The sequence below is a fragment of the Hyperolius riggenbachi genome, chromosome 8 (genome assembly GCF_040937935.1).
Source record: "Hyperolius riggenbachi isolate aHypRig1 chromosome 8, aHypRig1.pri, whole genome shotgun sequence".
Lineage (NCBI taxonomy): Eukaryota > Metazoa > Chordata > Amphibia > Anura > Hyperoliidae > Hyperolius > Hyperolius riggenbachi.
The window spans coordinates 248,306,141-248,329,981 of NC_090653.1; the positions used below are offsets into that span (position 1 = coordinate 248,306,141).

General features: G+C 45.3%; 1 protein-coding gene across 9 annotated transcripts in view; it reads left to right on the top strand.

Annotated features, from left to right (window-relative positions):
• Positions 1 to 23,841, top strand: part of AK1 (adenylate kinase 1) — a 190,756-nt gene that overhangs the window by 163,220 nt on the left and 3,695 nt on the right. For 8 of the 9 annotated variants that reach the window (XM_068248544.1, XM_068248543.1, XM_068248545.1 and 5 more), the window contains 3 exons: positions 5,348 to 5,383; positions 7,167 to 7,330; positions 19,348 to 19,464. In XM_068248544.1, the coding sequence (XP_068104645.1) occupies positions 5,348 to 5,383; positions 7,167 to 7,330; positions 19,348 to 19,464 (317 nt within the window). Of the gene's footprint in view, positions 1 to 2,751; positions 3,091 to 5,347; positions 5,384 to 7,166; positions 7,331 to 19,347; positions 19,465 to 23,841 lie in introns of those variants that run through there. The other variant, XM_068248547.1, reaches the window with a different exon arrangement.

Below are 23,841 nucleotides of genomic sequence, written 5' to 3' on the forward strand. Positions count from 1 at the left end.
CGAATGATCACATTTTCGACAAGATCATTCAGATTGAAATAAAAGATTGTATTTAGTTGATCTACACCACTAAAGAATCCAACTTGCGATCATCTCCTCGCCTGTTATGCTCATATCTATGAAAAAAATGTAACAAGCAGAACAATAATTTCTTTAAAAGCAAAACCGAGATAAGGATAAAAAAAGCTTTACTTACCTGGAGCTTCTTCCAACTCCTAGAAGTCTGTGTGTTCTCCTCCAGGGTCCCACTTTCACTTTCCCGAAGGCCGGTGACCCAGGCCTAGCAACCCAGTACTACTGTGCAAGTGCAGAACGCTCCCGGCGACAGGGTGCATAAGCCCATGACCCAGGCCTGAAGGTGGGACCCTGAAGGAGAATGGAACGCAGTATTCTCCCCAGAATTTTTTTCCAGCCGGGTGGCATGAAAAAGTAGGTGGGTGACATGAAAAAGTAGCCCGGTGGTGCAAGATGATAGAATGCAGGGCTGGCGCTTCTCTGCACAACTCTGCTTACAGCAGAGAAGGAGGTGAGCCGATGACAGCCGTGTGCTCACCAATAGTAGCCGGGTAAAGCACCCGGCTAAAAGAGCATAGGGAGAACACTGGAACATCAGCGAGGGACCACCAAGACTTCTAGTGGTTGGAAGAAGCGCCAGGTTTGTTTGATTTTTTTATTTTTATTTTTTTTTTATCTTGGTTTTTCTAACCGCAGGGGGCTGATCCGTCACAAGGGCTGCATGCACGGACCAATGGAAATCAGTGACGTACATACTTTCCAGCAGGGAGTACATCACTGCGCAGGGGGCGTGCCTATGTATATGATCCTGTTGGCGCAGTCTGCCACAGGGTCATTGATGCAAAAAATAAGTGTAAAACCAGCCTCAAGGAAATAATCTGATCGAAAATATGATCATTCACTAAAAATTGCACCATTAATGGGCACCTTAAAACAATGTTATTATGCCCATTTAATTGATAGCAATCAAATAGTTTTGCTGTATCCATACACTAATCGATTTTCCCTGGCAGATTCGACCATTGTGATCGACGCCAAAGATCGACGCCTCAACTTGGCACCATTGGGGGTGGGGGCACAGCGGTAGCTGTGGTAGATCGACAAGCTGAGGGGACCCCCCCCCCCCCCAGGTCTCACCCCAAGTTTTTTTTTCTCTCCGGGGGCCCCAATTTGATGCAGAGTGCTCGCCGCAGAGCGTTCGCAGCTCTCTGTTCAGCGCGCTTCCACCCGTGTACTTCTCTCTCCATCACTGCTGGCTGTCTGTTGACCCAGTGGCGTCATGTGACTATGTACACGCCCCCAAGCAATGGAGAACTGGCAGCTGGCTGGGACCGGAGGGAGCGCATTGGCAGGACAGGTGAGTGCGCTCTGCTGCGAACATTCTGCAGGCACCCCAGGGGAGTACTATTACATACCCCCCAACTTTCTGAGATAAGAAAGAGGGACATTTAAGCCACGCCCATTCCACACCCCTAATCATGCCCCCTGCACACCCCTAGTCATGCATGTCATAAAGATTTCATGATAAAAATACTGTATGTTGTTTTACAATTCAAACCACACTGGTCCTTTCTATCCTGGTTCATTTTCCTGTAAAGTGAACCCGAGGTGAGAGTGATATGGAGGCTGCCATATTTATTTCCTTTTAAACAATGCTAGTTGCCTGGGAGTCCTGCTAATCTATTTGCCGCAGTAGTGAACTGAATTACACCAGCAACAAGCACGCAGCTAATCTTGTCAGTTCTGACAATATTGTCAGAAACCCCTGACCTGCTGCATGCTTGTTCAGGGTCTATGGTTGAAAGTATTGGAGGCAGAGGACCAGCAGGGCAGCCAGGAAACTCGTATTGCTTAAAAGGAAATAAATATGGCAGCCTCCATATTATTCTCACCTCGGATTCCCATTAAGGTGCTTAATACTGATATAATAGTTTAGTCAGATGTGATCTTTTGACGTGATATTTATAATTGAATTGTACTGGAAAACTGTGCAGTGTTTGGTGAAAATCGATTTAAAATGATTCTTTGGTTGATTGGAACTGAAAATTCCATTGATCCGAATATTGGATTTTATGATTGTATCTGAAGAGAGAAAATGCCCTAATCGACCTGTTTATGGGAACAATCCATACCTTCCGATTACTTACGATTGTAAAAAGTGCGTCGAAAGATTGCATCTGATGACAAAAATTGTAACGTTAGTGGGCACCTTTAGGTTAACCTATGGAAATAAGAAATTATCAATTTAAAGGCTGGGAATAAAGTTTAGAGTCAGTTAGACACATTTTTCAGTAGAAAAATACATATATGTACATTAATCCTGAAAGAGGGTCAAATGAGGAAGAAAGAGGGACAGCGGGATTTGGGACCGAAAGAGGGACTGTCCCGTCAAAAGAGGGACAGTTGGGAGTTATGGCTATTAGATGAGGGGTGACATGTCAGCTGCCCCTGCTCTGTGGCGGTTCCATACATTTTTTTTTTCTTTAGATTTTAAGCTGAAATCTATTATAAAGCTATTGGCAGTGTGTGACAGGACTAGATCAGGTTTGGATCAGAGAGGGATCTATCTTTGGGCACATCGGGCGGCCATCTACCAGTGTATGGCCACCTATACAGGCAGAATAGTGGCAGATGATTTATGATTGGCTGTGTAAGCAAGTGTGAGTGAGAAAGCGAAACTGTCTCAGCATGCACAGCAGCACAACAGCCTGGCTGGTGCTAGTGTTTACAGTTGGCCTCGGTAACTGCTCTTCAGGGCTGATGGACTGTTAGCAGAAGTCTCTATAACAACTGGCTGGCTGCCATTAACCACAAGGGCCACCCCCAGGGAGGAGAAACGTGGTTGCCAGAACAGCAGAGAGCATCAAACTTTTCTTCTGAACTTTTAGAGCAACCATCAAGTGTCCCTCTGCCAGGCTGCTATGCTGTGAGCAGACCCGGTCACTAGTATCTGTTGTATCGAAGCTCACTAGGCAGGCAGACGTTAAACCGAGCTTACCGGACTCACTGGAAAAATGGGGGCCGGCTGCTCATCCTGCAGAAGATCCAAAACTGCACCAGAGGGATCCGCAAAAGGTAAACACAGGGCGGATCACACCGATAGATCGAAGGCCTGCTACAGCGAGAATTTGTGTTCTCCTACCCCTATTATCATACATGGGAGCTAGTCTAGTGGAGGGGACCCAGTGGAGACCTTATAGACCAACAGCCGCTTCATGCTTGCAGCATTTTGGTTGGGACCACTTATTTATATGAAATGGGGGCCCCGGGGAAACACTAAGGCCATGTTTACAGTGGAGTTGCATTCCCTGTGACAGCAGGAACGCAACGGATCCTGACAACGGCGCCGCACTTTATCCTCATATTACGTCAGGTACAGTGAAGCATACAGTCGGTGAACAGAATGCTTCACCTCTACTGTTAACACGTGGTTACTGGTAACACCGAGCATGCAGTGTGTTATCATGCCGCAACGCACCCGCCACACAGGTGTGGTAAGCCGCGTTACAAAGCACCCGTAACGCAATAGGTTTAGTGAAAGGGGCCTACATCTTCAGAAAAGTATGACTTACCTCAGAGGAGTTTTAGTGGGAGTGGCTTATTTTTACCTGTTGAGAGGTTTTTCAGGTGTAAACCCACCGCTGACCATCCTGTTAACATGCTGTTCAATAAGCTAGGAGTAAAATTAATAGTATTGCTAGAGAAGAATTGGGCCGCCTATAGGCTGCAGAGTGTGTGTTAAGGTATCCTGAAAAAATAAGACCAGCAAATCACAGCGTTACAAATTGATCACCTGATCAAACTAGTCACATGCCTCTGCATCATGAGTTCCGCCACACACAAGCAAGGCCACAGACTTCACGTAACCGTTACCTAATTGCTAGGAAAACGCGCTTGGGGGTAAGTCGGATGTTGGTAAAGCCCATACAGATTTTGTAATGATGTAGGCCTTATCAGCCGCCGAGTTTATTAATCCAGCGTGTGAACGTAGCTTAACATACTGTTCTCTTTATTGCATATGAATGAAACCGTCACTTTGGCTCTTTTAAAAAGGTGTGGGACCTATGGAATCTGCCATATATATTTTCTTTTAAATAATACCAGTTGCCTGGCAGCCCTGCTGATGTTACTGGTCAGTAGTGAATCACACACCTGAAACAATCATGCAGTTAATCTTGTCGGATTTGTCACAGACATCTGACCTGCATAAGCTTGTTCAGGGTCTATGGCTTAAAGGACACCCGAGGTGAAAATAAACGAAATAAATAAACTTTTGTACCTAACTTCCTTCTCCTAAAAATGACTTTTTAAGATATTCCACAGTTTTATGTTGTGTTTAAATCTACTCTAAGTTTTAACTGTTTTATTGTTTTTGCTCAATGATCTATTCATTGAAGTATGCCAAAGCCAAAATCTATGAACTATTGACCCTTTTTATCTCTTTCCTGCTCTCAGAAGGCATTTTCAGCTAGGAAAGTGTTTTATAGTTGGAATTTCTTATCAGTGAGGGTCACACTGTAGTCACTTCCTGTCTGAGTCAGCCACTTACATACCTGATATTTAACTCTTTCAGGCAGAGAAAGAAAAAAGGAACACAGCATAGTTATTTGTGTGCTAGGCACTGTACATACCCATGTCTATCTCATCATGTCACATGTCACCTCGGGTATCCTTTTAAAGTATTAGAGGCAGAGGATCAGCAGGACAGCCAGGCAATGTGCATTATTTCAAAGGAAAGAAATGTGGCAGCCTTCACATCCCTCTCACCTCGGATTCCCTTTAATCAACTGCCAGAATGACTCTCTCCAGGCCCTAGGCAACTGCCTAGAATAACAAAACTATAAAACTCATGGTTTGGTTGCTGCTTACGTCATCCATGTCCATACAGTACAGATACGATTTACACTGTGGTGGGGTCTGCAGCAGTGCCCACCACACCGGCTACACTCAGAAGCAGATGCGGGCCGTACTATGGCAATATATCCCTTCTTTGAAAAAATAATGCTGTTCAAGTTTGTGCGTTGCAGAAATGAAATCAACAAAAATGGAGATGGACATGTGTGAACAGGTCCATAGGAACACAAGGGGTCCATTCTGCTTGTCTATTGGTCTGCTGCTGCCAGTGCACCTAATGTCAGTACTAGTACTACACTGTCCATTCTGCTTTACATTGCTGCAGCAATCCTGATAATGGGTTACTTTTCATTCAGATGACGCCCATATTTGGAGAGTATGCTTTAATTTTGTCTTGTGTAGTACTTTATGCTTTTGTGGGAGTTACATCGTTATTTTACAGGACTTTATTGATGTGCCTTTTGTTTTCTTCCAACAGACAAACTTAAGAACAGCAAAATCATCTTTGTGGTCGGTGAGTAATAATAAGATCTATGTCCGCTCTCCACTGCCACAGCAGGCTGAGCCTATTGTTCTCATCCTTACTCCACCTCTCCATCGTGTGCCTCGCCATCAGCCCTCCTCCCCTTCCATAACCGCAGAACCCATCACTAGCCTGTAGGCCAACGCCATGTCTGTACAGAATTTGCCTCAGAACTGAACGACAACAATTTTTGATGTTTTACAGCTCCATTCATGAACTATCTGCCCCCCAACCAGTGGCATAACTACAATGCCCCCCCCCCCCTCCATGTTCACACCCCTTCCCTCGGTGCCCTTCATGGCCTGAGGGCCCTTCTTACAAGGGTCATAAAACAAGTGAGGCCGTCAAGATCTTTACACCCATAACAAGTGTAGCCACAAGAACACCTGATTTGCAGTATAGTCCCCTGTATTGGAGGAAGGGGAGGTTAGTTGTTGGGGGGGCCCCCACAGCTCTGGGCCCCCATGCAATCACAGAGGCTGCTTCTCTCTAGTTATGCCCCCACCCCCTACACTTGGAAGGGTTTTTCTTTCATGCAAAAGCATTATGGTCTGTAATTAGTTATTGGTAAACATAACATTACAAACTCTAATTCAAATACCTGGAGAGAACGTGTCATTTACAGACCTGGTTACTTAACACTTACAAGTAATTAAAAGAAAAGGAACACAGCCTAGTTCTATGTAGGGTTTTTTACATAGACATGTTTATCTCATCATGCCATGTGTCAGTTCATCTATCCTTTAATCATTTATTTTATATGATGAAATTGTACAGTATATGGGAGCCTTACCAGATATAGGCACAAACAAGGCAAGCGATGGTCATACTGTCATTTGTGGGATCAGCATGGATTCCCTTGTTTGCGTATGTGTTGCTCCCTGGAGACACGAGACTAAAGCATATAGGTCCTAAAGCATACATGTCAAAATCCGGCCGGCGGGCCAAATCTGGCCCTCAGAGCCATTAAATTTGGCCCTCAAGTGGTTTCCCCACTTTGCATTATGGCCCACTGTAGACCACCAGGGAAGCCATATGGGGGAGGAAGAGCTAAAGCTCTAAACACAAGGGAACTGTATATGGGAGGGTGGGGCCTCTATACACCAGGGAAATGTATAGGGGAGGGAGAACCACTAGACACCTGGGAACTTTTATAAGGGAGGGAGGAGGCCAGTAGACATTGAGGTTGGCCCGTGACTAGGTCCCAGTGCACAACTTTGTATTTGAGTTTGACACCCCTTGCCTAAAGATAGAACCAGTGAGTGCCTCAGCTTGACTTTCAGGTTCAAGAGCCTGAAGTGTTTGCTTGCTTGCTGACTGGTGTGGGTAGAGTACGGACCAATTCTGAGGAGCGAATCTCTAGGTTCCTCCATTTTTCAATGCCAGATATAGGATCTAATTGACCAAGTTTCTTCATGGTTGGAGGACAATATACAGTAAAGTCGAGCAGCATGAGCTGAGAAATTAGCAAGATTTGCCTGTGTCATTGTAGTTAGTAAAATTGTGCTTATGCAATAGCTGTCAAGCACACTCATATTGTAGTAAATCTGGATTTGTTATAGAAATACATGACCGCAATCCCACAACTGCTATCTGAGAAAGTTTTAAGCAATATTCTCTTCATTCTAATGATCAGGGCAAATTATTGCAAGTGTTGGCAAGATTTGGGGAGTCCTTTCTGCTTTCCAGCCCTAGATGTCCTCTGTAAATGTTGCCAATGATGTCCAGGTCCTTCTATGCCTTCCTTCAATGTTTCGGTGTCTGACTGTTACAGGAGGTCCAGGCTCTGGTAAGGGCACCCAGTGTGAGAAGATCGTACAGAAATATGGCTACACCCACCTGTCTACCGGAGACCTGCTGAGAGCAGAGGTGTCTTCTGGATCTGAGAGGGGGAAGACCTTGTCCGCCATCATGGAGAGAGGAGAGTTAGTGCCTTTGGTAAGTTCTCTCACTGAAGAATATGGGGTGTGTGTGATGCATGTGTTGTGGTCTGTTCACCATCAATGCTAGTTGGGTCTTGACTGGAAATTGGTTATCTGAAAAAACTTAAAGTGTACCTGATGGGGAAAAAGTGCCCCTACGGGGTACTCACCCCGGGAGAGGGAAGGCTCTAGATCCACCTAAAGAGGTTCCCCCATCCTCCTCCGCAGGCCCATTGCAGTGCTGGGACTTCCCAAAAAGAGCATGTCGACAGCTCATGCATGTGGACTAGCTCAGACCCACTCTTATTATTTTTTTTTTTAAACTACTGCGCATGCGGGAGCCACCTGTGCAATAGCACAGACCCAATCGGCTTTTTCTGCTGAGTGGGTTGGTACTACTGCACTGCTCTCAATGTGAATTAAAGCACTAAGAGGATTTCTACCAGCCTGGCTTGCCTCCTACTCGGGTTGCTGCACATAAAACATTGGGCCAGATACAGAGCAATTGTACCGTTATTACCTCTGGTGGAGCGCTGCCCATTATCTTGTTGGCACCACAGGGGTTACAATGATAACGTGCATGTTTCTACAATGTGCAGTAATGGTTAGGGTGACACTGCTTGTAGCAAGTGCTGTACAGACATGCTTCACAGCTATAGCCGAGAAGAGTGTACTGTTCAATCGAGGGGGCGGAGCAACTACAGCAGTTTCCAGCAGGCAGTGCGCCACTACAGTCTGCTGATGTGTTACATGTCAGTGGGTGTTGCCTAGAGATCTGGCATGCCGAATTGCTAAATGATGTCTAGGGGACATATAGGCATGTAAGATTCTCATCTGAGTCTGCGCTGAACGGCTGCTTCAGCCTAGTTTCCTCTAGCATGAGTTTTAGGCTTAATGCAAACCCAAGGCAAAATAAAATAAGAAAAATAGATCCTTACCTAAGAAGAGGGAAGCCCCTCCCCCGGTACCCCCCCCTACAAAGAGATGCATTTTAAACCAACATGTCGGGCATCACTAAGGATTTATTTTTCAAGGTGCAGCAATAGCAAAAAGTAAAAGTAGGTGCACTTGCTTACATGGGGCTTGATTACCAAGACCAATAGCATACCTTATCAGAGATAACACACCTTATCAGAGTAGCATAGCGAGTGCTACAAAGGGGCTCAGGGCAGGACGAGCGGAGCTCTCATCATTGCCAATTAGCAGGTATAAGTTTATAGCGCTCGCTATTATACTCTGATAAGGCGTGTTGACTTGGATAAGGCATGCTATTTGTCTTAGTGAATCAAGCCCAAGGTGTGCTCTGCCCTGGCAGCTGCAGCAGAATGTCCCCCATTTCCTGTCCCCCAGACTACCAGTGTTCATATTGTGGCCACAAATCTCTACAGAGGTTACAGGGCTCTGCAGGCAACAATAAACTCCACAAAGGGTTCCTTATCCCGTTACACACTGTACAAACTGAACTGTCTTTAACTTGACATTGTAATCTAAGGCAGAGATGCTTCATAAATTCTTTCCATTGCTTGTCTTGCTCCATTAAGTTTGAGAAAGATTTGCATGTTTCCTCAACGTATAGGCAGCATAGGTTTTATCACTGTGGGAAATGTATATAGAAACGTTTACCGTGTGGGAACACTCCACAGCAGGGCCGGATTTAGAGCTGAGGAGCCTATAGGCACACAGGATCTGGCGCCCTAAACCCCGCCCCTAGGCACAGGCCACACCCCAAGTCACACCCCCTTTTGTTACAAAACAAAATTATGCAAGGCATTGAAAAAGCAGCAGAGTGATAAAAAGCAGCCTATCGGTCCAGTACCCGATATTCATTGGGTGATCAAATTACTCCTCAGTACCACTATTACAATAGGTCTATGGCAGCACATGAAAAATCATGTTTTTCTTTTTCTGTGGCGATTGGTGGTGGGGGCACGGTTAAGGTTAGGCGTCAGGTAGGGTGTTTGTGTGGAGGGGACAGGGCAGTTAAGCATCAGGAAGGGTGTTCGTGCAAGAAGGGGGCGGTTAGGTAGGGTGTTTGTGCAGAATGGGTGTATAGAGTTATGTCAGTAAGGTGTCTGTGCAGTGTGGGATGTTAGGGTTAGGTGTCAGGTGGATGGTTCTGTGCGAGAGTAGGAGTAGGTTGAGCTATAGTAAAATATTGGTATTTCATACCGATATTATACTTCTTTCATTTCCTTCTTTACTCTTTAATAGTAAAATATTGGTAAATCTACCGATATTCTACAATCAGCTTGCCTGGGCACCCACATTTTCAGGTGCCCTTTCATTGCGTACACCACACACACACATTAACACTCAGAGATCACACACACACACACACACACACACACAGATTAGGGCCCGTTTCCACTAGGAGCGGTGCGATGCGACTACGCAGGTGTGCTAAAAACACATGCACGGCAATGGAAGAGTTTCCACTGCGTGCATATTGTGCGGAGCGGTGTGGAGCGATCCGAGAATCTGCAGCATTCTGCAGATTCTCGTACGGCCGCATCCGCCTGCAGCAGCGTCCCATCTCAATTCACTTCCGCATCAGGAGATGCGGAAGTGATGCGATGCGGCTAGGTAGCCGCATTCGCATCACTTTTGTAGTGGAAACAGGCCCTTACACTCACCCAATCACACACACTCACAGATTAAACTCACACACACACAATCACACACACTCACAGACGTACAGACTCACATACACAGATCATATACACACAGAAAACACCCCCCCCCCCCCCATCCCATTTCTCATACACACACATAAAAAAACAAAACCACCACTCCCCCTACTCCATTCAATGAGCTAGCTAACTTTACACGAAGGGAAAGTACCGTTCACAGCATCTTGAGCTGAAGTTTCTCGCAGCCAGGTGACATGTCTCTAACAGGCTGGAACCGAAGCAGCAGGGAATCCATCGCACTGTCAGCAAACTCTGCACTGCAGATGTGGGTGCCCCTGGCCTGACCCCTTCTCCCTTGTGTCACAGGTCATATGGGAAAGATCAGATACAGCCAGCGTGCCCCTCAAGCCCCCATAGCATACACACACAGGGGGCGGAGCTGTAGCCTATACAGGACAAGGCTTTCCCATACGGCTGTTTCCTCTGCCCCCCTCCCCGCCTGTCACTTCAATAAACATGCTGGCTGGCTGTGAACAGGACAGGAGAGGGGAGCAGAGCGGAGCTTTATGTCACTATGCCACACAATACAGCTTCAAGACCCGACCTGACCCGACCCTCCCCCCACACACACACACACACACACTATACCACACAGGACAGCTTCAAGACCCGACCCGACCCCCCCCCCCCCCCCCCCACACACACACACACACACTATGCCACACAGCACAGGACAGCTTCAAGACCCGACCCCCCCCCACACACAGACACACTATGCCGCACAATACAGCTTCAAGACCCGACCTGACCCGACCCCCCCCCCCCCCCCCACACACACACACACACTATACCACACAGGACAGCTTCAAGACCCGACCCTCCCCCCCCCCCCCCCCCCCCCACACACACACACACACACTATGCCACACAGCACAGGACAGCTTCAAGACCCGACCCCCCCCACACACAGACACACTATGCCGCACAATACAGCTTCAAGACCCGACCTGACCCGACCCCCCCCCCCCACACACACACACACACACTATACCACACAGGACAGCTTCAAGACCCGACCCTCCCCCCCCACACACACACACTATGCCACACAGGAGACAGCTTCAAGACCCGACCCGACCTGACCCGACCCCCCCCCCCCCCCACACACACACACACACACTATACCACATAGGACAGCTTCAAGACCCGACCCTCCCCCCCCACACACACACACTATGCCACACAGGAGACAGCTTCAAGACCCGACCCGACCTGACCCGACCCCCCCCCCCCCCCACACACACACACACACTATACCACATAGGACAGCTTCAAGACCCGACCCTCCCCCCCCACACACACACACTATGCCACACAGGAGACAGCTTCAAGACCCGACCTGACCCGACCCCCCCCCCCCCACAAACACACACAATGCCACACAGCAGGACAGCTTGAAGACCCGGCGGAGCTGTAACTATGCAGACAGTGCAGCCAGCCAGGGCTATCTCCCGTGTCCTACTGTTGCCTCCGCCCCCTCCCCGCCTGTCACTTCAACACATCACATCAGCTAACTTAATGGACAGCCAGGGGTCGGCGGGTCGGAGCTTCTTCTTACCTGGCTGAGTGGCTGGGCTGCACCAGGACAACTCGTCCTCCTCTCTGTCCCCGATGATCACACAGGCGCAGGCAGGATAATTTCGCCGCATAAGCACCCGGCCGTCCTCTGGTAAGTCAGAGCCGCCCTGAGATCTCCAGCGGGCTGCAGAGACAATCGCGCCGCCCCCCCCGCCGCATATGCACGCAGCAGCTGTCGTCAAGTTGCAGCGCTGCGTGCAGGCATGACTACGGCGGCCGATGGGCGGGGAGAGCGGCATCACGTAAGGACTGACTGAGTATGTCAGTAGCCGGCCGCCGCCGCTTCTCACTGTAGTTGAGGCCGCCGCCGAGCACGCGTCCGCCGGATCCGACACAAAAAAGAGGCTGGCGGCGCTGGCTTAAGTGTTTACTTTTTCTCTTCCCATCTTAAAGGGACATACTTTAAACCCGCCCCTTGGCCAATCAGGCGCCTGTAGGCACGTGCCTAGGGTGCCTTATGGTAAATCCGGCCCTGCTCCACAGATACAACATTTAAAGGGATGGTGTACCGTGGTTAAATGCCTTTTAAAGAGACACTGAAGCGAGAATAAATCTCGCTTCAGAGCTCATAGTTAGCAGGGGCATGTGTGTCCCTGCTAAACCGCCGCTATCCCGCGGCTAAACGGAGGTCCCTTCACCCCCAACCCCCCCCCCCCCCCCCGCAAAATCAACGACCAAATTGGTCGTAAATTTTGCTCTTCCTGGAGGCAGGGCTAACGGCTGCAGCCCTGCCTCTCAGCGAGTCTATCAGACGCGCATCGCCGCCTCTCCCCCGCCTCTCTCAGTGAAGGAAGACTGAGAGGGGCGGGGGAGAGGCGGAGGTACGCGCCTGATAGACGCGCGGGAGGCAGGGCTGAGGCGGCTAGCCCTGCCCCAATGCGGAAGTGAATCCGCGATGTACGGAGGGGGATTTGAGGGTGAAGGGACCCCCGTTAAGCTGCGGGATAGCGGCGTTTTAGCAGGGGCACACATGCCCCTGCTATCTATGAGGTCTGAAGCGAGATTTATTCTCGCTTCAGACTCTCTTGAGGCTTCAATCAGTTATGCCTTACAATTGTATTACTGGTTGTAGCAGGGTTTTCAAATGCTGCCTTATCATTCCTGTTCTTTGCCATAACAAATGACTAACCACTAGCTGTACATCTCTATGCTCAATGCCTGCTAATGATCTGCACAGGGATATGTAGTTAACTGAGACAAATTAAAAGGGAGAAGTGAAGGAATATTTCAGAAGCAGTGGAGGCATTTGAGAAATGTGGGTGGAGCAGAGATGACAACACACTGCAGATAGTTTACTGTGCACAGAGGCAATTTACAAGAGAGAGGAGGCTGAACATTTCAGAAGCAGTGGAGACATTTTTGATGCATATGTTTAAAGCAGCAATAAAAACACACTGCAACTAGTTTACTGTCAGTATCAGCACAGAGTAACAGCTTAGACTGCATACGGTATACAGATTATGACATGCTAGTATAAAAAAATGGGTCTATAGTCAATAAAGCAGGTATATGGCATTCTTGATCAGGGCACCGCTAAAGCACACCTATGTTGAATTACATTTTAAAAGCTGGCTGACAGACTGCAAATATTTATTTCCCTTTATAAAGTCCTTCTCCATGCATCAATGGTTTCTGAGTCCTCTGCAACACTCAGCTAAAAAAGAGCTTCTAAACCAATGAAACAAGCTTTTCCTCTGATGTGGAATAAATAAGCTTCAAAGTAGCAGATCAGGAGCCTCTTCATCATTCATGTTCAATAGCACGGATTTCCACGCGTCAGGCTAGGGTGCGCTTTGTCTGCCCCAGACTCTTAGGCAGTGTAAAAGGGATGACAACACCTGGATAAGGAGCAGAATCTCTTCAAAACCTGCCAATATTTAACCACTTCGCATCCAGACCTTTTTTCCCACTTATGCACCAGAGCAGTTTTGACAGTTTAGCTATGTCCCTATTTAATCAGAAATAACTTCATCCCTACTTACGACACAGAAATTAAATATATATTGTTTTTTTTCAAGACAAACTAGGCTTTCATTGTATGCCAATTTTTTTCCCTCGAACAATTTTGTTTTCTATGAATTTTAATGGGAAAACAAAGAAAAAAAATAGAAGAAACATTTATTTCTCAGTTTTACCAATTCCAGTTTAAGTGCTACTGTAGATAAAAACCACAAATTTTGTTTGGCTATTCTTACTGCTTATCACAAAACTTAGATTATGTTCCGGTCACAATTTATGGTGAAGATATTTGATTCTGAAATAATGCTACAGAGTGTATTTTTTTTTAAAGAGTAGCTAAATTATAAATTACAGTTTGCTTTAAACCTAATAAGTTGGCAAGATATATAAAATCACCCATGATAAAGTGGGTGATTTTATATATGGTCTTGAAATCCCCACGCGCAGTGTGAAATTGGGCCCTGGCTTTTTTTTTCTTTCCAAACCATAGGTGCAAAGGATGCTGGAGGATTAATGTCATAACTCCACCCCTTATGTCCATGTGAGCTAATCTAAACAGACACTGACATCTAAAATAAGAAGCACAAACAGACATGATAAGATGGCTGCAGCTGTTCTCCTGTCTCTATTCTCTCCTACACACTGTGAAAAGGGAAGTAATTTGATCCAGGCAGGCAGACAGCAGGGGAGGGAGGGGCAGGGAAGTTAACCAGGCTGAAGAGGTGGGCACAATGCTTTAGCAAAGCTTCAGCTTCAGGAAGAATAAGCAAGTACTACTTACAGATATAAATGTGAGTCTGTTCTATCCACTAAGATGTACCAGATGTAACTGCACACAGTGCTTAGACTACATATATGTATTGCCATTCAGACCTTTCTTTGGCTGGAGGTGGTCTTCTGTGGGATTTCAGATTTCTTGTGAAAGATGTTACCAAAGAGGGCAATCTAATGGCCACCCTGATTATCCCACCACTCATTTTTCTTTATGCACCAGAGTTTATGAATACATTAAACATTAATGTTGCGGCCACCAGAATAATTGCACTGTAGATTGTGACTAAATGATAATTACAAAAAAGCAGACCACTTGTAAGTTGTTTCAGGGTGAAAATTTAGGCAGCAACTCTTTCGGCTTCTGCTTTTATAAAACCGCTCAGGAATTTTATTTTCTTGGAGGGAGCTGTATTGTGTACAAATTACCAGTAGATGGCGATGGTTCACTATTGTTGATTAAAAAGATTTCTGTAGCTATGGAGATCTGAGTCTGTAGAAGATCCGAGGTCGGAAGGAACACACTAGGCAGAATCGCATGAGTTTTCCCCATAGCACACAGTGGAAAGAGATATGCGATTCTGCCTAGTGTTCCTACCCTATTGTACTTCAAAAATAATGAATCAAAAATGCTAGGCTGTAATCCTTTTTAAAAGGAACCTAAAGTAATTGGAAAAAGCCAGTTAAACTTACCTGGGGCTTTTACCGGCCCCCTGCAGCCGCACTGTGCCCACGTCGTCACTGAGCCTGTACCTGAGCGGCCTTGGCTGTGCGCATCCTCAATTGCGCTCCCTACCAGAAATTCTTTACTGCACATGCACAGGACGCTCCCGGCATAGGGAAGGCGATCCAGGACACGCGTGGCCAGAGGCATGCAGGCGCAGTGACCATCGACTCGCTGAGTCGCTGGAACCGAAAGTAGAGCACTGTGGGGGCCTGGAGGAACACTTAGACAAAGGGCGGCTGCAGGGGGCCGGTAGAAGCCCCAGGTAAGTATCTGGATGTTTTCCATTACTTTAGACCTCTGTCGCACAAATCTTAAAATTTTAAATACATGTAAACATTTACAAATAAGAACGTTTCTTCCAGAGTAAAATGAGCCATAAATTACTGTTCTCCTATGTTGCTGTCACTTGCAGTAAGGCCCGGTTCACATTAGCATTTGCCAACGGAACCGGCCGTACGGTTCTGTGGTCCGTTCTGCTGAGCGGACGAAAAAATGCTGCAGGACCCAATTTTCCAGACCGTTTCGCTCAGCGGAACGGAAACAGAAGGTTTTGCAGCATATAGGAACCAATGAAAACTGATGTTTTACAGCACACTGGCTGTAAAACGGACCGTTTTCACCGGATCCAGCTGGCCTGATCCGTATGTTCGGTTCCGTAAAAAGCTAATGTGAACCGGGCCTAAGTGGTAGAAATCTGACATTACCGACAGATTTTGGACTAGCCCATCTTCTCATGGAGGTTTCTCAGGGTTTTCTTTATTTTTTAAAAGCACTTAGTGAATGGCAGTTACTTCGTCCAACTGCCAAAATAGTTTGCAGCGAGCAGGGAGGCTGGCCAGCATCTTTGCATTAATCATTTTCAGGGAATGTCTTTATAAAAAATAAAGGCCATGCTGAGAATCCCCTATAGAGAGATGGACTAACCCAAAACCTGTCGGTAATGTCAGATTTCTACCACTTACTGTAAGTGACAGCAACATAGGAGAAAAGTCACGTATGGCTCATTTTACTCTTATGGCTCAATATACTTCTTCTTTTGTACGTGTTTTAAATTTTAAGATTTTCGCGACCGTTCCTCTTTAAGTGTTATCTGAACTCTCTTCAGTTTGGGCTCAGAGTCAGATCATTTCCCTCCCTGCACTAGATGTGATCTGTAGTGTTTTGAGGAGATAAATTACTTTGCCTTGTTTGTGGAAGATACAGTAATGTCCCCTAAAATACGCCCCGATACCATATCCTCAAACAGAACTGTTTGAACTGCAATTGAATGACCTTTTTCAAGATAACAAACTATTATCAATCTCGTGCCTCGAAAAGAACCAAATGTTCCCTTCATGACATGAACATACTTAAATTATCAGGAAACTCATCTAAAGATATTCCCTCCTTTTATGGGATTCTCTCCACAAAGAAAGATTGTCAAAGCAAATTAAATGTTAAAATAGGAAGACAATTTAATGTAGTTTAATGAATCCCAGTAGGCTGGGGCTATTAAATACTGTACCAGTCACTGGGAAAAAGCAGTTCAAATCAGTCTTGTATCATGCCTCTGTGAACATTGCAAAAATCCTTACCTCCTTCTCTTAATACTGGAGGGAATGCAATAAACATGGATGTCCGTATCACATAGTCTACAGTTCAGGTACTCTTTAGTCCCACACACTGCCAATGTTACATGATGAGATAAAAATGTGTGTACATTTCCATGCCTACATATAACTAGGCTGTGTTCATTTTTTTTTTCTCCCTGAAAGAGTTAAACATTCATGACAGTATCTCTGTGATAAGGAATTACAGCCATAAAACTCTTTCCTGGAAGAGAATAGCTTCTGAGTACATAGAATAGATTAAAAAAAGGTCAATAGTTCCTAGATCGTAGCTCTAAACTGTGTAATGCCTGGTGAGGCCCGTACCCACCTCACAATTTTTGTAACTATTTTCCCGTCAACTGTTGATTTTTCTAAGCGACAAGCGGTGGTTTCCGCGATCTCATGATGTGAGTACAGGCACGCAATCATGACCATCACGGGGGATTGGATCTTTAAGATCCCCAATGACTCCCGTGCAAAGTACCGCAATCGCTTGAACTCTCGTCCACGCTTGTCGTGTGCCATCACGTGATGTCGCGCATACCTGCATCCCGGAAGATGGATCGGGGAGCGCTCATCGTCAGGGAGATGTCAATGGATCCATCGTCCTTCGTCGCGAGGTGAGCATTCAGCTGTACACCATGCAATTTCCCGTGTGATCGACGGGTCGAATTGATAATTTCTGACAGGTCCGATCAGGTTTTGAATCGATTTTCCGATTACTTCATCACAAAACTGATCAGACCTATCGGAATTTATCGTTTGGATCTGGCGGGAAATTGCATGGTGTGTATCAGGCAAAAGGCTGTCTTTCAACTAAAAAAATAAAACCTTAAACCTTCTTTTTTACTTTTTAAACAAAATAAATTTGAGGGATTCTAAAAGTCATATTTAGAAATGGGAGGATAGATACTAGTGTTTATTTCATCATTTTATTTTCAGTTCAAGTTTGCATCAGGAACTTCTGAAACTCTATTAACCTTTAGAAACCACAACAGTCCTCATTTATCCTAATTAATGTCTGATGCTACTAAACCATGGAATACAACAGATATCATTTCAATTCTATACTATGTATTGACTGCTGGAAAACTGTATTGAATGAGTAGAAACTTGAAAATATCAACTTCCCCTACTGTTTCTGCCTTAACCACTTTAGGACCACAGTGCTTAACCCCCCACCCCCCCTAAAGACCAGGCTATTTTCTTCAAAAAAGGCCACTTCAGCTTTAAGGCCAAGCTGCAGGGCTGCACAACACAGCACACTAGTGACCCCCCCCCCTTTCCCCCCACCAACAGAGCTCTCTGTTGGTGGGGTCTCTGGTGGTGGGGTCTGATCGCTCCTCCAGTGTTTTATTTTTTTTTAATAAATATTTGTTTTTTTTTTTTAATATTTTTTTTTTTTTAATACATTTTACTATTTTGTTCAATATTTTTCCCCCTCCCTCCCTCCCACCAGCCAGCCAATCATGGTGATCAGCTCTCATAGGCTTAGCCCCAGTTGAGCTCCAGTGCTGGCTGCAGAGAGTTGATCTCTCTCTCCAATGGGAGGAGATAGGCTGAGTCATGTAATCTGGTTTGTGCTAGCAAAATTACTCTTTTACCAGTAATGTATAAAAAATGTATTTTACTGTCGTATCCAATGCTGATGGAGATATAAAGAAAAAGATTGAGAGCCTTCTCTGGTGTAGTATTTTGAAGCCAAGGGAAGTATTCAGAAAAGTATATACATTTTATACTCACAAGTGTGTTTTCAGACAAGAGGGGAACATAAACCCATCACCTCAAGGAGTTGAGATGCCGCTCTCTGTAGATGGGGGAAGAAGAAAGGGGTTAGACGCCTCCACCAATGGTGGACTTGATATAGTGTATACTGGTAGAACAGAATTACCAATCAGATAGATAGATAGATAGCTATATATATATATATATATATATATATATATATATATTATATATATATATATATATATATATATATATATATATATATATATATATATAGCTATCTAACGTAACCCTCCCCCCCCCCCGCCCCATAGAAGTGGGGTGTGCCTGAGGAAGTGGGGTGTGACTCACGAAACTCCTTGCAACTTTTAGAGTACATAAACACATTTTTGATAACAGTATCTTGCTGACTCTTCTATGGTGGAGGTAAGTTTTACTTCCCGTTGTTTTTATTATTTTAAAATATGTATACTGTTATACTATATATTTTATATTTTATTTTGATTGGCGTCTCTGATCTACCCGTATACACTATATCCAATGCTGAGTTTGTGCATCCATATATACTATCCTTACTGAGTGAATGTGTTTGTTTTCTTGTTTTATATGCCAATAAACGTGCACCTAAGCCATTCCTGTTATTTACTACATTCCACAAAGTACAAAAGGTACCGGATCAGCTTCACAACCAGGAAACTAGGAATTCTTAGGAGATCAACATTGGCAGCCTCCATGTATCTTTCTCTGCAGGTTTCCTTAGACCTGAAAGATGGCCGTGGTTTCCCCATTTTAATTAAAAGCCATTCTGATTTTATAAACAAAGTCCGTGGCCTGACCCGAGAACAATTGTTTCCGTAATTGGGAGGTTTAGACTGCGCTGTCTCCCAGCGTGATGTATGAAAGGTGACTCTGTGTCCTCTGCTCAGTAAACACAATCCGTACACAACACTGAAAACACGTCGTCACAAGTGTGTCTTCCTTCCTTACCCAGGACACCGTGCTGGACATGCTCAGAGACGCCATGGTCGCCAAAGCCGACACCTCCAAAGGATACCTCATTGACGGCTACCCCCGCGAGGTCAAGCAGGGCGAGGAGTTTGAGAAGAAGGTGAGAAAAGAGCATCAACAATAGGGAGGAGCGTAACATTTTACAAAATGGCAGATTTTGTTCCCACGGAAACCATATATCGCAGAGGTTGAACTGTACTGTTCCAGGGGCTAATCAGCACTTAAGGCCACTTTAACACTGCGTGCATTGCCACGCGTTGCATCACACGAAAACACTGCATCCTGTTTCAGGAGCAGTGACAGCCCTATAGGCCCATTTCCGCTAGCTGTTAATGACGACCGTTTTCTGCACACGATTTCGGATGCAGATTTGCAGCCTATTGAGATCAATACGCTGGTTCTGAAGCACATGCTTCTGTTTCCAAAATGGATGCGGCCACCCAATTAAAATGCGCCCTATAAGACGTTACTGAGCGACTTGTGCATTTTCCCCGGAAGTGAGATATTCTTTTAATGGAAAGTATGTCTCGGTGATTTGGCCGCACCACAGCACATTGTCAGGCTATGATTAAGGACTGAGCGAGTCCGGAACATGTCCGCTTGAGATGTGATGGTATTTTATCTTGGATATGGCCAATAATAAAGAAGCCTAACAGATCAGTGCGGACCTTCTTTGTATCCACATTGTCAGGACCGTTGCAATGTGATCATATAGCAATTGCACTGCAACAGTGTAAAAGGGGCCTGTGGTGCTGACAGTTTATCAGCCAGTTTATCAGCCAGTGAAATGTACTTCTTATTTACGTGTTTTTCATATATTTTAACATTTACAATTTTCCGCTATAGTGGTCCTTTAAGGACATATCCTAAAGACAGATTAAACATTTAAGAAACAGTAAAAGAATCTGAATGTAAATCGATAGACTGACATAAATCGATAGACTGACACTTATAGAGAATCCAGTGATAAATTACATGTGGTACATAATGTCCGTTCGGTTGTACTTCATAAAGCGCATAGGCAGAAACATTCGAAAAAAATGATTGCTCAGTCAGTGAGACAGTGTGACACACAATGGGCACTATTCACTAAAGCGTGATAACACTTAGCACAACAGTGATAAGCCTCTTTGCACGTGATATCATGTGCTAAGTATCACTATCACATGCTAAGTAACACTATCACGTGCTAAGTAACACTATCACGTGCAGTCACTGCAGATCACGTGAACGGAATGTAGATCATGAATTATTACAGTATACATGTGCTTACCTTAACATGTGAGTTAATGTAATACGGCGCGTGCAAAGTTTAACGCGCGTCGCTTTATGTACTGTATGGTGGATGGTGTAATGGCTAAGGGCTCTGCCTCTGACACAGGAGACCAGGGTTCGAATCTCTGCTCTGCCTGTTCAGTAAGCCAGCACCTATTCAGTAGGAGACCTTTGGCAAGTCTCCCTAACACTGCTACTGCCTATAGAGCGCGCCCTAGTGGCTGCAGCTCTGGCGCTTTGAGTCCGCTAGGAGAAAAGCGCGATATAAATGTTATTTGTCTTGTCTTGTCTTTACACGTGATAACTGAGTTATCACGCTTTTGTGACTCAAGCCCAATTGCATAAAAGCTGAAATCTGGTGTAAAAAAAAAAAAGTGCTGAGTGCAAAAAAGGTGCTAATAAGCATGCATACAAAACAACTAGTACAAAAGAACAAACATCATATGTTGAAAAAACTGCACCAGGTAATGACAGTTGCAGAGACAAGTGCATGAGTGTAAATAAATTCGCTTTCCCATGGGCTAAGATTGATAGCCTGTGCGTGGAGGCCAGCCATACGAGGTTTGCCGAGGCAGCTGCTTCAATGGCGGCTAAAGCTACTGATCTTAGCCCAAGGGTAAGTGCATTTACACTCATGCACTTTCCTCTGCAACTGTCATTACCTGTTGCAGTCAACATATCATGCTTGTTCTCTTGTACTAGTTTTGTATGCACATTTATAAGCACCTTTTTTGCACGCAGTCCTTTTTTACACCAGTTTTGATGATATTTGTGTGCCATACTTTCTTATTAACTGAGCAATCTTTTTTTTCTGTTGTTTCTAACTATGTCAATGGACATTATATACCACATGTCATTTATCATTGGAGTCTGTATTACTGTATCAGTCAGCCTACCGACTTCCATTCAGATCCAGGGGATACTTTTGCTTGTTTTTAAATTTTTAATCTGCCTTTGGGACATGTCCTCGATAAAACGTATTATACTTTCATTTGAAATGACATGGTTTTTTGATATAGGTTCGATAGATTTAATTCTTGAAAGAACAAATATTACTGGTCTATATACTCTTAGGCCTCTTTCACTGCGCAACGTTAAAAAATGTTTTAACATGGACTAACGCACAGCAATATTAAGTCTGTGTGACATTCACAGTGCACACGTTGCGTTGTGTGTAACGTGTAGCAATATTTAGAAGGTGCTGCATGCTGTGCGTTTAGCAATAAATCTGCTGTGTTGTGTGTGTTGCACATGCTCAGTAATGTTTTTTTTTTTTTTTTTTATGTAACGCATGCGCCGTTTTCGTTCCATCACTATGCGCCGAAAACTGCTCACCAAACGCAGGGCCAAAGAATGTACTATAAAGTCCAAGTTAGTCTTTCAATGGGGCATTAGGGGCACGTTATGCGACCTTAACATCGCATCAAACGCACCGCCCCACTGTGAAAGAGGCCTTAATATTATTTTACAGTTTCAATAGATTTGCATTACATTTGAGGTTTATATTGAAACTAATGTCTAATTCAGGGCTGTGCAGTCGGTAAAAAAAACATCTGACTCAGACTCCAAGTTTATGAAACCACCGACTCCGACTTCAACTTCCAAGTACCCAAAAATTGCGTCGACTCCGACTCAAACTCAGACTCCACAGCCCTGGTCTAACCTACTGAAAAGTCTAATAGCCTATAGGTACCTTTACAAAGAAACAGATACTCAAACACAGTAGCCACATACAATCTGCAAATTTGACCCTCACAGTACACAGTTTCTCTGGCTGAGGCCTCTGATTGGCTGAGTAGTTGTGCACATGTCCTTAACGGCCTGAGGATTAGGCCATAAGCAGTGTTATTCTTCCACAGCACAGATCCATCTGAAAATGGCGCCTGCGAATAATGGCGCACGGTGTTGCCGCTAATCCGTTTGCCGCTTATCGCTATTTAACGTTAAAGCCTTATTGTTATTTAGCGTTAAAGCCTTATCGTTATTTAGCGTTAACACAAAGAACCCTCTCTGTACCTATCCCTATCCCCTAAACCCCCCCTGGTGGTGCCTAACCCTAACCACCCCCCTGGTGGTGCCTAATCCTAAGACCTCCCTGGTGGTGCCTAACCCTAAGACCCCCCTGGAGGAGACAAACCCTAAGACCCCCCTGGTTGTGCCTAACCCTAAGACCCCCCCCCGGGTGGTGCCTAACCCTAAGACCCCCCTGGTGGTGCCTAACCCTAAGACCCCCCTGATGGTGCCTAACTCTAAGACCCCCCCCCCCCGTTGGTGCCTAACCCTAAGACCCCCCTGGTGGTGCCTAACCCTAAGACCCCCCTGATGGGCGTCCATCTGAAAAAGGCGCCTGTGAATAATGGCGCACAGTGTTGCCGCTAATCCGTTTGCTGCTTATCGCTATTTAACGTTAAAGCCTTATTGTTATTTAGCGTTAAAGCCTTATCGTTATTTAGCGTTAACACACAGAACCCTCTCTGTACCTATCCCTAACCTATAAACCCCCCCTGGTGGTGCCTAACCCTAACCACCCCCCTGGTGGTGCCTAACCCTAACCACCCCCCTGGTGGTGTATATTGTACTGTAACTATACCTAACCCTACTCTCACACAGAACCCTCCCTGTACCTATCCCTAACCCTAAGACCCCCCTGGTGGTGCCTAACCCTAACCACCCCCCTGGTGGTGCCTAACCCTAACCACCCCCCTGGTGGTGCCTAATTCTAAGACCCCTGTGATGGTGCCTAACCCTAAGACCCCCCAGTGGTGCCTAACCCTAACCTTGACAGTGTTACATTAAATCCATTCACCGTTTTGCAGTTAAATAACGTCTGCAGTTTGGCTTATGTAGGGTGCTATTGATAAATAACGTTACTGTGTGCCACTATTGATAAATAACGTTAGTGTGTGCCACTATTGATAAATAACGTTAGTGTGTGCCGTTTTTCTTCTTTTTTCCCTGTGCGCCATTATTATGCAGTACTAACGATAAATAGCGATAAGCGTATCTTTTTAATGCGGCGCCATTTATATGCATAGGCGCTGTGCACCATTATTCACTGATCCCCCTTCTGAAGGGGCACTGAGGTTATGTTATTGTTTTGGCCACTATGGATACCAGTAGTGCTTAGTGCAGATCCTAGTTAGCCATACAATAGTGGAGGTCAAGGAACCAGTCATTGTGACTCCTGCCAGTGTTATGTAAT